The sequence below is a fragment of the Amphiura filiformis genome, chromosome 16 (genome assembly GCF_039555335.1).
Source record: "Amphiura filiformis chromosome 16, Afil_fr2py, whole genome shotgun sequence".
Classification (NCBI taxonomy): Eukaryota; Metazoa; Echinodermata; class Ophiuroidea; order Amphilepidida; family Amphiuridae; genus Amphiura; species Amphiura filiformis.
The window spans coordinates 317,386-331,668 of record NC_092643.1 but is presented as its reverse complement, the minus strand read 5'-3'; the positions used below and the strand labels follow the sequence as shown (position 1 = coordinate 331,668).

General features: G+C 36.8%; 1 protein-coding gene across 3 annotated transcripts in view; it reads right to left on the bottom strand.

The window, feature by feature from the left end:
* Window positions 1-14,283, bottom strand: part of LOC140172813 (diacylglycerol O-acyltransferase 1-like) — a 34,162-nt gene that overhangs the window by 6,004 nt on the left and 13,875 nt on the right. For all 3 annotated transcript variants that reach the window (XM_072195940.1, XM_072195941.1, XM_072195942.1), the window contains exons 6-12: window positions 9,479-9,531; window positions 8,253-8,355; window positions 6,524-6,733; window positions 5,480-5,572; window positions 4,620-4,723; window positions 3,035-3,115; window positions 384-428 (exon numbers count right to left, since the gene is read on the bottom strand). In XM_072195940.1, the coding sequence (XP_072052041.1) occupies window positions 384-428; window positions 3,035-3,115; window positions 4,620-4,723; window positions 5,480-5,572; window positions 6,524-6,733; window positions 8,253-8,355; window positions 9,479-9,531 (689 nt within the window). The remainder of the gene's footprint in view (window positions 1-383; window positions 429-3,034; window positions 3,116-4,619; window positions 4,724-5,479; window positions 5,573-6,523; window positions 6,734-8,252; window positions 8,356-9,478; window positions 9,532-14,283) is intronic.

Below are 14,283 nucleotides of genomic sequence, written 5' to 3'. Positions count from 1 at the left end.
TGTTGAAATTTGTTGGAATTCCTAAATCTTCCTCAGTGTGGATTTTATATGGATTAGCTCAATCTTGACAGCAGCTCTCATAATTTACAAGATGCCTTCTCAAGCTGATAAGAAAAAGCATTCATATTATTCTTGTATTATGATGCTTCTGGGCCTTCCCACCTCAAGTTTGTTCCGCTTATATTTCACAAAAATTATCCGGTTTTTGTTACTGCACGCATCAATAAAGTTCATGCAAAGTGCCCGCTAACCACACAACGTACTAGCGTAAGTGAAGTGCCCAACTGCGAGCACGCCATTCTATATCAACACACAAGGTTCTAAAGAACAAACTTTATAAGCATACAGCCCTGTGTCAACATATTACATTTAAATATACTTACAGCTAATTTCAATATTCTTTCTATCATTCTAAAGATATCCATATCCTGCATATCAAAATAGAAACATAAAAGAATGGTTAGGATATGTATCATAATACTAATATTCATAGAAACATACCTGTTTATTATTTGGTTATATTGTGTCTTGTCTTAAGTTGCGATTAACGCCATGTCGCAGTGGGAGTTTTGAATTACACATGCTACTATAATCCTGTGGGGCATATACACATGCATAGAAGGGCAATTTATCCGTATGTGGGAAAGCAACCAGTGTTCGATTTTCATCTATTTTTTTGTGTAGCAAAAATTGCTACTCACTTTCAGATTTGAGTAGCAATTCCAAAATTTTGAGTAGCAGTTCATTTTCACCATATTTTATTGATTTTTTGTATTTTCTTGTCTTCTCACAGATTACTCATTAACGTACCGATAAGCCCAGGCGATTTAGCACCCCAAAAGAGACCATTTTGACATAAAACCTGTTTTAGACTTTTTTGAAAAAATGCTTCCTTCATCATAAAAAAGTGGTTTTAAATGTTCAGTTTCCTATACTTTTGTACATGAGAGACATTCTTCAAAGGTTTTTTTTTGCCTAATACCATGGCCTACATAACTGAAATTGATATATATAATGCACTATATAACAACAATGATTCATCAAATTTTTGACCCCCCTTCGGATATGTGGGAGGGGGCCCACATGGGGGGTACTAATGTGCTTGAAGAATACATTGTATGATAAGAGTAATTTGTAAAATTCGGTATGTTAAACATACAGGGTGATGTCACTACAAATTCGGACTAAAATAGTAGGCCTATCTAGTGTCTAACCGATATGATCGGCAAAATAATAATCGGCCCGATTTTGACCTTATCGGTATCTGATCGGTATCTGAAAAATTCCTATCACTTACCGATTTCCTATACCGATTTCAATAATGTTGTAGTGTGACTCAAATCTGTTAAAAATACATTATTACCGATCGTCAGAAGCCAAGAATAAATAAAAGTGATGTCATCAAACAACATTTTATCAGCAAAATGGTTTAAATGTTGTTCCTAACTTAATAATTGGGTCAATTTCCTTGACGTCGGCATTTTATTTGACCCTCAAGCATGGTCTCAACATGGGGAATACCCATCACACACATTTCCCCACCGCGCAGTGTGTATTTATTGATTCATGACGTGATGTAACTTGTAGAGGCCTACTCGATCATTATTTTCCATTAATGTTCTTCAATGTCTGTGTACTGTCCAAATTAATAAAATAATCCCAGTTCAGTTATTGTGTAAGTGATAGCAAGTCGGGAAACACATCAAAACGTATCTCAAACATCGATAGTCATCACAGGGATTCCCCTTCACGTCACATGTTATTGTCGCTTTGTTTATCAATTTGATCTGGAATCGCCAAACGCAGGGTTACGTTGGAAGTCCGTAATTAAGAATTATAAATCCCCCAAATCAAGAATGAAAATTTTGGGGCTTTCATTATTTAAAAGAATATTTATAAGAATGGAAATTTCTAATTTTCATCATCAACTAATGATTAAATTTCGGCGATCGTGCATTTATAATTAGCTGTTTGCAAATTTAGTGAGCCTCCCTCCAGTCTCAACACTTCCGTATTGCGAAGTATCAGCCGACAGGGGGAGTAACGATACACATGTAGGGAGTGTCAACAACCGAAGCGCTGTCATCACCGGAAGACGCACGAAACATCATTATATTCAGTGATCCACAGATCAGAATGAAACGATTTGGGGACTTTTGGACCATATTTTCGTGGATAATTTTCTTGGAAATGGAATTTATGGAAACATTTTTGACGTTGACAAATGGCAACTTGCTAATGATGGTATATCAGCGTGAATCCCGGTCGCAAGTAGGCATTTTCCCCGATTTTTTTGGATCGCATTTTTTTGCTACAGGTCTGTTTAGTTGAGTAGCAGTTTGTAAAAAATGACTCGCATTTTGCGATGCAAATCCAGGTAAATCGAACACTGGAAGCAACCGAATAAATGCACACTGGCACTGTCAACAGATCACAACTTGAGATGATACAGTACACATTTATCTGATTAGCACACATTTATCTGGTTATACATTATTTCGCTTCAAATTCGGTAGTGATGCCAATGCCTTTTTGCAGTTCTTCTGACAAACTTTCGCGTACGTGTACACTCTGCGTGATTAGTTTTACGCACAAGGTTCGATTATGCGACATGTAATGAGAAGATACCATAGAGCCCTATATAGGGTTCAGCTGAAGAGATTAATACAGCGGTTCCCAATTTTGAACTGTCTAAGAGTCACAAAATGGCTGCTTTTTTATACCACACAGGGTTCAGAAATAACAGTGACAAAAATGTTTTTACAAATGTAAATAGGTATCTCTACAACATATTCTATTTCTAAAAGGTAGTGTAATGGTCTAACAAAGAGATACACAATTAAATAATTCAAATGACATGAGGAAACAGTATTTTTAATGTCATCTGCTTTATTTACGTCATGCATAGCTCATATAGCATATACGGTCCAGCTCTTACACTGTCCAGCTCTTACACTGTCCTAAGTTTTGCTATCGGAGATGCGCCTCTCATGCTCTCAGATTATACCTGATTAATGTAGCAAGTGATACTTACTGAAAATGGTTTCATAGCATTGGTTATCAACGGTACAATCCACTGTTGAATTAATCCCAACGATAGCTGAATCAAAAAAATCTGTCAACAACAATCACAAAAAATACATTTGTTAATATTTCTTGTATCACATCATATTAAAAAAAAAAATTTAATTTGTATCTCTTAACATGTACACAATGTACATCTGGAATTGGAATCAAGACACAACTAATAGTAGACCGGTCTCAAGCAGGATTTTGAATACTTCAAAAAATCACTATTGATTACGCATGCACTGGGAGTACCTTGGTATGAAGCCCCTGATGGGTGGGGTCTCGGAGCCTGCCTTAGAGCTCCTGGTGGGGTCAGGGGCAAAGCCCTGTGGGGATTCAGGAGGAAGCACCTCCCGTAAGCTCCTGGGTCTTAGCAATTTTGACACCATGTGGAGAGGTCTCTTATTGCATACATAATTTATTATTATAATATTTAATATGCTCATTAAGCTACTAAATGGGAGGTCCCAGGTTCAATGCCCAGTCGAGGAATTAATTTATTCACTTCTTGGCCATCTCAAGGGAAAGATTAGTTATAGACGAATCTGACAAGCCAAGTTATGGTCAGGATTAAGTCGGCCATAGCTGGGGGCCATCCGCGCCAAACTAGCTTAGTTCATTTGGCTTGCGATCCAAGACGCCCACTATCGTGAGCGCATTGGAGCACGTAGCACTTGCGCCGCATCACGGGAGCGGTAAACGTTGCACGCCTGTGATACTGGCGTTGTGTAAAATGGATGGAAGCCCCCCCAGCTGTGGCCGCCAGTGAGGTGTAGGAATGTGATTCGTGTATAGCACATCCTATTACCTTGAGCACTAAATTATCTTGAGTACTAAATTATAAGTAGCTTCTTTGTCAAAATTCATATATAAGTTGAAGTCTCTACACTGTACAGAGCAAAACTACCAGGTTAGCATGTAGAGACTACGATAGATATAGCAATATCTTTCAAATGCTGGTAACTCTGAATTGGGACATGCAACAGATAAGAAATCAGGCAAGTTGACCATACACTGCTACAAAATGTCATCAGGTTGCCAAAACATTTCTCATCCCAATCACCTGCCCCACTTGACGCGATAACACAAAAGCCTTCATCCGACCACAAGCTAAGAACAGTTACAAGGACTCACTTATTCCAAAGACCATCAATGAGTGGAATATAGTGCCTGAATATCCCATCACCATCATTTCATTAGAAAATTCAAAGATTGCTAACAAAACAACAACTCCAAGACCTTTTGCACCCTCACATTCTTTCACATTTGGCTTCTACAGAAGCCAAAAGTAACCAGACAAAATCAAAGTCTAATTCAGTGTCCTTTTTTCTTTGTCCTTCGGAATGGTATTTCCAGTAGAAGAATCATATTTATAAACTTCATTATTTTCAATCCCAAGTTACATCCAAAAAAATATTGAGGAATGCCATATACCATTGAAAGCATACACAGTAATACCATTTATCTGTACCGTAGCCTCAATTTTGACCAAATAAGTTTTCCATTTTAAATCCAAAACTGATTGCCCAAATGAAGTCAACACTACTTACCATTTCAATTATTCTTCGCAGGAGGAATCTCTTTCTGATTCTTTTGGTTCGGGGAAAGTTGAGTTGGTAGACCAGAGTTGGAGCCAACATGAAATAATATAAATCTGAAAGGAAATGATACAGCCACACTGGTCATTTTTGTTTACATGTATCAATTTTTGAAGACCAAATGCTGCTGTTTTAGTCAAGTTCTCATACAAAATCCAAAACTTCCCCTTTTTGAAAGGATGTGAATTGTCACTGCTATAGCCAAAATATTAAATTCTCGATCATGAGAGCCAACTTGGTTACGCACAGTTATTTGCGCCGAGTGTATTACGCAAATACCGGTGCTTACGGCGCAAACACAGCTTTTGATAATTGACCAATCACACGGTCGTTGCTAGGCAAGGTCAAGGTTCGGTCATGCAGGTCACAACAAGACAATTAGCAGTAAATTCCTCGTCCTGGGGAATTTCAAGCTAACTCAATTTTACCACAAGAGAGTACTAGGCACCGCCAGAGTTCAAACCAACAACCTCTCGCACCATAGTTGAACGCCTTATCGATTGAGCTAACTTGACTGTTATATAAAGTGGGCCCCAATGACAATGCCTGATATGCACAGATTTTGTCATTTTGTTCAAGTGCGTAAATAAATGCCCAAGACTAATTGGATACCAAGATGTCGGACTACAGAATAAACCACATCTGCCAAAGCCTCTTGATTTACTGATAGATTGTGCAGCATAACGTTTCATGCACATATGAGATTGTGTCATTGGGGCCCATATTTTAAATGAGGTTTTACATTTGACTTTGAAATTACAATTTGAGGTTTTTTCCCCACCCAGACTTGTCATCTTGAAATCAATGCTTACCTTTGATATTCAGATTACATGGATAATGCACTAAATCTTCTTGCTTTAGTTGTTGCACCATTGCTCCATTTTCTTTGGTAATTGTATCTGCATCTGTTTCAAAATTAAAAGAATTCAAACAAGTTTACTGCATTTTTTTAAGTTTTGAGAAAAACAAAATGAACGCCAAAAATCAAGTTTGGTAGTTTTATAATAGTGTAAAGTGCATTGAGGTATCTATGATTCACAATGCACTTTTTAAATTCTGGGTTTGATTCCCAGGCAAGACCTCTTTCTAATATTTCCTGAACCTGGTGAAATATTATGTTTATTACAGTATCTATGCAATTTTACCATTAAAACTGTTATTATCGCTGACCTGATGTTTGCATCACCTAGAAAGTGTCAAATTCTATCAAATGCAAAAACAAATTTTTAAAACAACAAAAATAATGGGCTAATCCATTTAAAATCCACACTACCCCTGTGAAAGATTTTGCACAGAGGGAGTATGAGTTTCAAATGTAATTGGTCAGAGTTAAGCATTTTTAAACTCATACTCCCCCTGTATTATGGCTTTACCGATATCTTCAACAACTGGAGTAAGTACTTCAAATGGAAGTTACCCAATTGTGTATTCTATTCAAAATTGATACTCCCTCTGTAGTAAACTTAAACTAAATCTTCCACAGGGGTAGTGTGGATTTTAAATGGAATAGCCCATTATGCAGGTGATCTCATTGTGTTTCAAGCAGTCGATATCAGTCTCATGCTCATTTTCTCGACACAAAACAAGTCGTCACTGGCGGGAAAAACCTCATATGTACTTTTTGCCCTTGAACATGGATGAAAGAAACCATTCAATATAAAGTCTACACCTAGAAGCCTTTATCCATGTTCACGGGCCAAAAGTAAATGAGGTGTTTCCTGTGTGTACTTATGGCCCTTGAACATGGATGAAGCAACCTCTTCAATATAAAGTCTACACCTACAAGGCTTTATCCATGTTCAAGGGCCAAAAGTACATATGAGGTTTTTCCCGCCCAGTGACGAAGTTAAGCTTACCTTTAGATTCTGTTGTTTTTTCATCCTCACTTGCATTTTTCTCCAGGGATCTCTTGGAGCTCTTCTTTTTCCTCCTGTCTTTTTTGACCTCTTTTTTCTTGTCTGCCTTTGTTTCCCTGAGTGCATGTCTACACCATTTATTTGTTACAGAGTACGAGATGATCTTCATGAAGCCTATTGTGTACATGCCAAGACTAATGAAGCCGCCAACTGGAATAGCAGAAGTAATTTGCATTGAAACCTTTGGTTAGAAATGGAAATATCAACTGAGAATAATGAATACCTGAGTTGAAGAACGGCCCAACTCCATTAAAACTGTTTTTGAGATATTAAGATAAAACTTTTATTTGGAAAAGTTTTATAGACAGATTGTTTTCATCTTCAGGGGACCTTTAATACCCGAACATACAGTATTACATGCATTTGAAATTATATAAAATGTTTCCATGGCAACGGTGCAGGTCTTAATACGAGCTGGAGTTGGGCCCTTCTTCCACTAATATACTGCAAGTACCAGTTCCGTAAGCAGATGTGTTGCAAATAGCTATAGAAATTTGGTAATTATACATTAATTGTACAAGTAGAAGCATGTAACATGTTAGCAAGAAAGTTTATTGTAGTGAAAAGCAGATTTCATGGATGAAAGAAATTCCTCTTTAACCCAATATTTGTGGAAGAAAGGCCCAACTCCATGGAGTTGGGCCTTTCTTCCATGAAAACCATGATTAAGTGTAAGTGGAAGACTATTTAGAGAGTGGATTTTGACTCAACTTTCACACACAAGGAAGAACAGTCTGCTGGCAATAAAATGCTGGGTCTAACTCATTTTTGTAAAAAATTGGAGTTGGGCCCTTCTTCCACTCAGGTATTCAATTGTATGTATTACATTTGTAAAATTACTAAAATCTATAGGAGACATGACCTTAATCTTTCACTCAGGGAGACTCCATTTGACAGGGATAAGAGTGGCCTCGGATCCAAAAAAATGTGGAAATTTACATCTCTAAGTTAGCGATCGCAGGTTCCCACTTCTGCAGGTGCATGATTACAAAGAGCTCTATATCATATATTAAACAAAGCAGAGATATGGTAATAATGGTCAGTAAGTAGACTAAATCCACCAGTCGTCTACACTACGCATGTCCTTATTATATGCTTTGTAGTGACAACTGAATAACTTACAGTTCATGTTGTGGTGGACTCGTGAAAATATTTTTTTGGACTTTTAGTTATGCGCCACTGTGGGGACTGGCTAGTGGTGCCCGTGTACCACATTGTTTGTACTGCGCCGTTGTGACAAGATCGCGCTCACAACAAACTCAGTCAAAACATCAATTTGGATACAACTGCACAGTCTCGGTGCATGTTCAAAGTTCAGTGCAACCAGAAAGTGGTTCCAAAATCCACCATTTTTTTCCATGTAGTTTTCTCAGTCATCAATCCAGAAGATTGATGAATGAGGGCAGCAGTCTAGTCAGTAGTGCTGAAGGGGATTAAGCATTAAAGTGCTAAGAGATCTAAAAGCTCTCTTTTGATTGGTTACTCAGATGATTATATCATGTTATAAACCAATCAGTGGCTCTGTAAGAAAGGCAGTAGTACCCACAAGGGTTAAGCCCACCTTTTTAGGACTGATCAAAGTATAGTATACACAGACTACAACAACAGGGTAACCTGTCATTCAACAAATTGTATATAACTTAAGTAAATGATACTACTTAATTCTCACCTGGATTGGGCCTCACTAAGGTGATCACAATCACAGGAAACGTTGCTATTACAGAACAGTTTATCACAGTCAATGCGTAGCTCAACTGCTCCGATATTTTATCCTGAAGAGTAAGAAAAAATGCAGATCAACACAGAGGATAAAAAGTCAACAAAACTTTGTCATGTTTTTCTTTTAATATTTCAGAAATAACTATGCCAATTTTGAAACAAACAAAGGTTACAAAATAGGCAAGTATTTGGAGTGATTTTTGCCGACAAGATGTTGTACAGCTGTAGTACAGCCCAATTTGAATACAGTTATAATTCAAAATTGACATCATGCTGTGAATAAAATAAGAAAAGAACCATGGAGAACTGGTCAGAGAGGTTAAACAACATAAAACAGTAGATTTTCTCTACCTCAATTTCCTGGAATTTAAAAACTAGTCTAGTGGTGAAACATATATCGCTGCAAATATGAGTAAGCACCTACATTTTCTCCTGGGTTTGATTCCCTGATGGGATCACTTTTTCTACTTCTCCCCTTTATTATTTGCGACTGTGAGTCTGGTGAAAAACTATTTTTTATATTTTATTTGGAATTGTACAAAAAGAACCTCAAATAATATTGTTTACATCTTTAAATTTGGTAACCTAGTTTGTGTTTTTTGATATTACCTTCATGTAAGCCTCCACCGAGTTATCCCATATCAAGACATGGGCTATCCAGCTTACAAAATAAAGCTGTCTAATCCCTTAACCCCCTGAGCACTACCTGCCGATCTAACATTGCCTCTAATTGGTCAATTATATGATGTCTTCACTTTAATCACCAATCAGAATGGCTCTTTGGAAATAATTCACCCCATTTTTTTGCGTGGTGAAATTATTCAAACAATGTTGCTGATTGGTCCAATTGATAATGAAAACTTCTTTTTGGCTAATCGGCAAGTAGTTCTCATGGGTTTAAGGATGTGTTGGTAATAGGCTAATTTTGTGTAGGTTTACCTGTTTTCATTGGCGGTTCCACTGGGGTGGGGGCATGGGGAGGCAAATGCCCTCCAGTCAGACCTCTTGCTACCCCCCTGTTGCTCCCCAGTAAAAACCCAACCCAAAATTATGAAAATTTCCACTTTTTGCAGTAATTTTGTGCAAAATTTGTTGATTTTCCCCCCTGAAATTCACTTTGTGCCCCCCCCCCCTGAAAAAAATTGCTGGTGCCGCCACTGCCTGTTTTTGACTTACCTTTGACACAAGTATTTCATTTCCAAATTGCAACAAGATGAAGATATTAATGCCTGAAAAGAGGAATGTAAATTATGTGCTCAAAATAACAGATATGAATAACAAACAACTCAAAAGTAAAATTTACATCAGTTTGTCCTGGTATAGTTTTGACACATAATAAACTTTTAAAATACATTACATTTGAAATAAACTTTTAAAAATTTTATTAGCCAGTGCCCCCACTTATTATCAAAAAGATATTTCCGTCGGTACATTTACAAGTTGTAAATCTGGTCATAAATGGGTGTTACACATTTTCTGTACATCTTAAGACTGGGGGTCTGGATCAATTCAGCAATGTGCGGACAAAGCCAAAAATAAAGGTTCATGGAATTTGCCTAAATCTTGTGATAGGAAAGGTATTTGGGTCTAATGATTTTGTAACTTGATCAAAAATTCGAAAATCCCTTGTTGCCATGGTAACGGTTCTTTGAAGATTGCCACAGGGAAAGTTCATTTTTTCAATTTTACAGTTCGAAAAAGACACATTTTTCTAGCTAACACTAATGAAATTGTTAGAAGTATGGAACAATTTAAATTGCTGCTGATAAATACCTATGTATTAGACGTTACAAAATAGTATTGCCAGTTTTCTCACCCACCTAGAATATTGTGTAATATGCAATGCAAAATCCCTATTTTTTGCAATTTTTTTCATTAGTAAAAGTGGTATAACTTTGAAATTCAATAACTCTCAAGAAGAAGTTTGCTGATTAAAGTCAGGGGTTGGATGAGAATGACTATGAATGGGGATGATAAACCAACCAATAAAAAAATTGGGGTCTTTACCCCATAACGAAGTTTTACTTTGAAGAAAGTTAGCTATTTTCGATAAAAATGAGCTAATTACATAGCACTTTCACAGTATAAAAATCCTTTATTGGCTTGTGATTTGCAAATAACATACCAAGAATAGTTCATTGACCCATCATAACCATTGGTTATCATTTATTTAAGTAATTTTTACTTAGTAAACTGCCAGTGACCCCGCCCCCAGCCATATGGTTTAATGCATGAAAAATGTGCAAAGTTGGGCGCAAAATGGTTACCATGGGCATTAATTTCTTAGTGGTGGTTATCTGTCTTTTACAATCTCTACTCTTCCTAAACAATGGATAAATCGATTATAACTATTGAAACCAAATAAAACACATTATATTTCAGTTGGTCACTACTCTGGAGTAGGCTAGGGTTTTTCGTGTATAATAATCATTTCTACTTCTTATTTAGGCCTATATTCACTACTGGACTCATTGATTGACTTTATCTGAAATACCTCACCAATAATCTAAATATGGTTTAAACATAATGAGAATGTGATAATTTCGTTGATTTATAATATTAAAGTCCTTTTTACCAGTTGTTTCTACCTTATCTGGGGTTTATAGCAACAACAGCAACTGACATACCAAGTAACATTTTTCTTTGTTTTATACAATGTTATCTATATCTAGTTCTAAGACTGCATGATACTGAAAACAAATCTCAAATGTAAGAAAGATCAAACATTGTACAAAACAATAGAAAAATGTTTATAAAAACACGGGGACTGGACAATGCACTTGAATTATTGTTTTTAAAATGCAATGTCACATTTTTTAAAAGTTAAATGTGAACATGGTGAAGCCATTTGCCAACCCATCATAAAGTGATGCTCAAGTCTTTACTTTGTGTAGATTGTTGTTAGAATTATAAACGGAGTCGCTCATGTGTGGGATTTTCTAATGAGATCATGAACAGTGCCTGACAGATGTCTGTGAGAGTTTTGATGCTGACACTGCTAAGTTTGTCATCTTGTACTCTAAATAATCTATTTGTCCCCAAATTTAAGTAATAGGAGTAATGGGATGATAAAGTTCTGGTTTCTGCACCGTTTGCTTTAGGCACTCTTGATATACCATTGTATCTGCAGGATCTGCAAGTTCATCATTGATCTCTCGGAAAAAAACTACTTGTGTGTTGTGGGGTCAGATACTGCGTCTCAGATGTAGGCCTGCTAAACATGCTAAATACCCTCTTGTTGCTATATTTTACATCCGCCAAAAAACGCATTTGCTTAGCAACAGCAGAAGGGCAGCCCGGATTCCCAGTGACCTCTCCATGCTCATACCCATCAATAATAAATTCTTTCTGCTTCTTGGAAATTGGGTTTGTTTGTTTCTTGCTGACTATAGGTTAAATACCACTAATTATGTATTACACGGGGTTCAATGGCAAAATGGCTAATTTCGGGTGGACGTTTCTCATATTCAGAACTCTCACAGTTAAATGCCACTAATATCAGGTGAAACTATATGATTTAGATGCCAAATGATCAAAAACTCAACATAGGTTGACCTGAGACTTTTCTTGTTTTAACGCACTGAACCGTAAACACCTCAAAATGGCAGTGCTGGCGCTTTCGAAGCTGAAAGTTACAATATGGTAGGGCGAATATTTACTAAAAACCGTAGCAGGGCGTATGAATTTTGGTACTATTACAACAAAAATGTCATATAATGAGAGAAAATATACCATTTTGAAGCATCAAACCCTAAAAAGTACTTTTTGGCTATATTACTTGGTCAATTTTAGCGATTTTAAAGCAGCAAACAAATAGTTACTCGTTGTATTTCCATGTATCGCCCAGGCCTATAAGTGGTATATAACCTTTAGGGCCAATTCATGACCTAATCATATCTCTGATTCAGAAAGAATGCATTGCTGTCCGTTTGTATTTCCTCTTATCTTGGCTAGAAGGCTTTTTAATTTTGATGTTTGTAATTTTGTCATATTTTCCTGAATGCTTCAATGCTTTATGTATGTCGATGTACATGTTTCCTTGGGTAACTGAATAGCGTTTGCAATACCTCTTGAATCCACCGTAGCTAGTAGATTCATCTACTGAAGATAAAGCTTCACATACTTCCTATTGCTGATTGGTGTTCTCGTAGAATTGGTGAACACTGTTGATTGTACTGGGTTAGTACTAGTAGCTGCCTGATGTTAAAAGCAGCACATAGTTCATGATGTTGATGATTTTCAAATGTTTCTTGGTTAACATTTTCTGATGTTGAATTCCTGAAGATCCATCTGCTGGAGATGAAACTTTACATGCTTCCTGATGTTGGGGCTAAGCTTAAAACTTCCAAACGGCGTGCCAAAAGAATTGCTTGCCCCTTCCGCCTGCCAACAAATCTTTGCCCCCCAGCTTTACATGACATATGTTTGAGTTCCCAATTTGCAAACGTTATAATAATGGTCTAGATGTACATGTATAATGCAAGCGTAGTGAGCAAAGAATTGGCATATTTGGATATGTCTGCACTGTTTTTCTAAGCCCTTATCAGAGCGTGTCTGTAGTATAGTCTGCACCTTAAATGTGCTCCAATGTCCATTGCCACCACCTAGCTTGCAGTGGCAAACAAACACCTGGGCAAATCATTATTGCACAGCCCTGATTGGTGTTCTCGTGAGAGTTGGTGAATTCTGTTGTTTGTACCGGGTATCTAGCTGTCTGATGCTAAAAGCAGTGGCAAACTTACAAAAACCTGAGCAAATCAGATATGTCGTTTACGGTATATTGACACTACCCTATGAGCTCCTCTGACGGCTAGGAACCATGGTTTAGGTTCATTTGACCTGCCAAAATTGCTCCCCCCTTTTGGGGGTTGCCAAAATTCCTGGACACCCCCCCATATTTACCCTTTCTACAGGGCTTATCATTATTGCACAGCCCCTGATTGGTGTTCTCGTAAAGTTGGTGAACTCTGTTGTTTGTACTGGGTAGCCAAGCGCTGCCCTCTATCTGTATTTGAATAGCGCTGCGATCTGTCTAATCTGCTTAACATGCTTAAAAGGCCTGTATGTATAATATAGCTTGTTTGTATCATTTAAAACTGAGACTCATATTTAAGAAGTCACTTAATCTTTTCATCAATAGAAATATATTCAATAATTATTTCATTATGGTTATTTAAACACAATCCTTTTAAGCGAAACTTGTCTTTTTGCCATAAATTCCCTTTAAAATACACATTTTTTTCAAAAACTTGGTACTTTTAAAAGCCAGAACTTCTTTAGAAGTTGAGACCCCAATTTTTGAAACTATATATCTGTCAGCAAGGGTTCACTCTAGCTATGCCACCATACAATTACAAAATATCAACTTCTTCTTTACAGTTACACCCCTTCAATGTTGGGGTAAAATGACATTTACAATTTTTGCCCAAAAATGTGTTTTTTCTACTTAAAATTAAAGGATCTTTTAAAAGAGTGACAAGCTCTTTCTTCATTTGCAAGGACTACCAAAGCATGCCCCTATCTGAAGAAAAAAAATTAAAAAATTATATCACATCTTATATATTTGTGGCATTCGACCAAACTTTGCCCTTTTTCAAAAATGAAAATTGTAAATTTTGGTCATTTTCGACTAATATTTGTTTTGTCCGTTAGCATGCCAACAGGCCAAATGCAACTTTTTAAATGTCATTTTAAAATGTCCCCCTAAACCCTTTCCATGCTAAAAGAATCAAGGATTTCTATTTTTTTGAGTTTGTCCACATATTTAAAATTTTGCTTGACGGTAACAGACCCCTAGTCTTAAAAGCCTTTGTGATCAAACCATACATATGTAGACACCAATGTGCATATCCTTAGCGATCATCTTTACTGCCCACAGAGAACTGTGTAGCAACAATGTTAATGCAATTTATGTAGGGTTAAATCGCTAAAGGGCTTTCAGGATTTTCCGAAATGGTCTACTGGTTCATTGAAAAGATTCT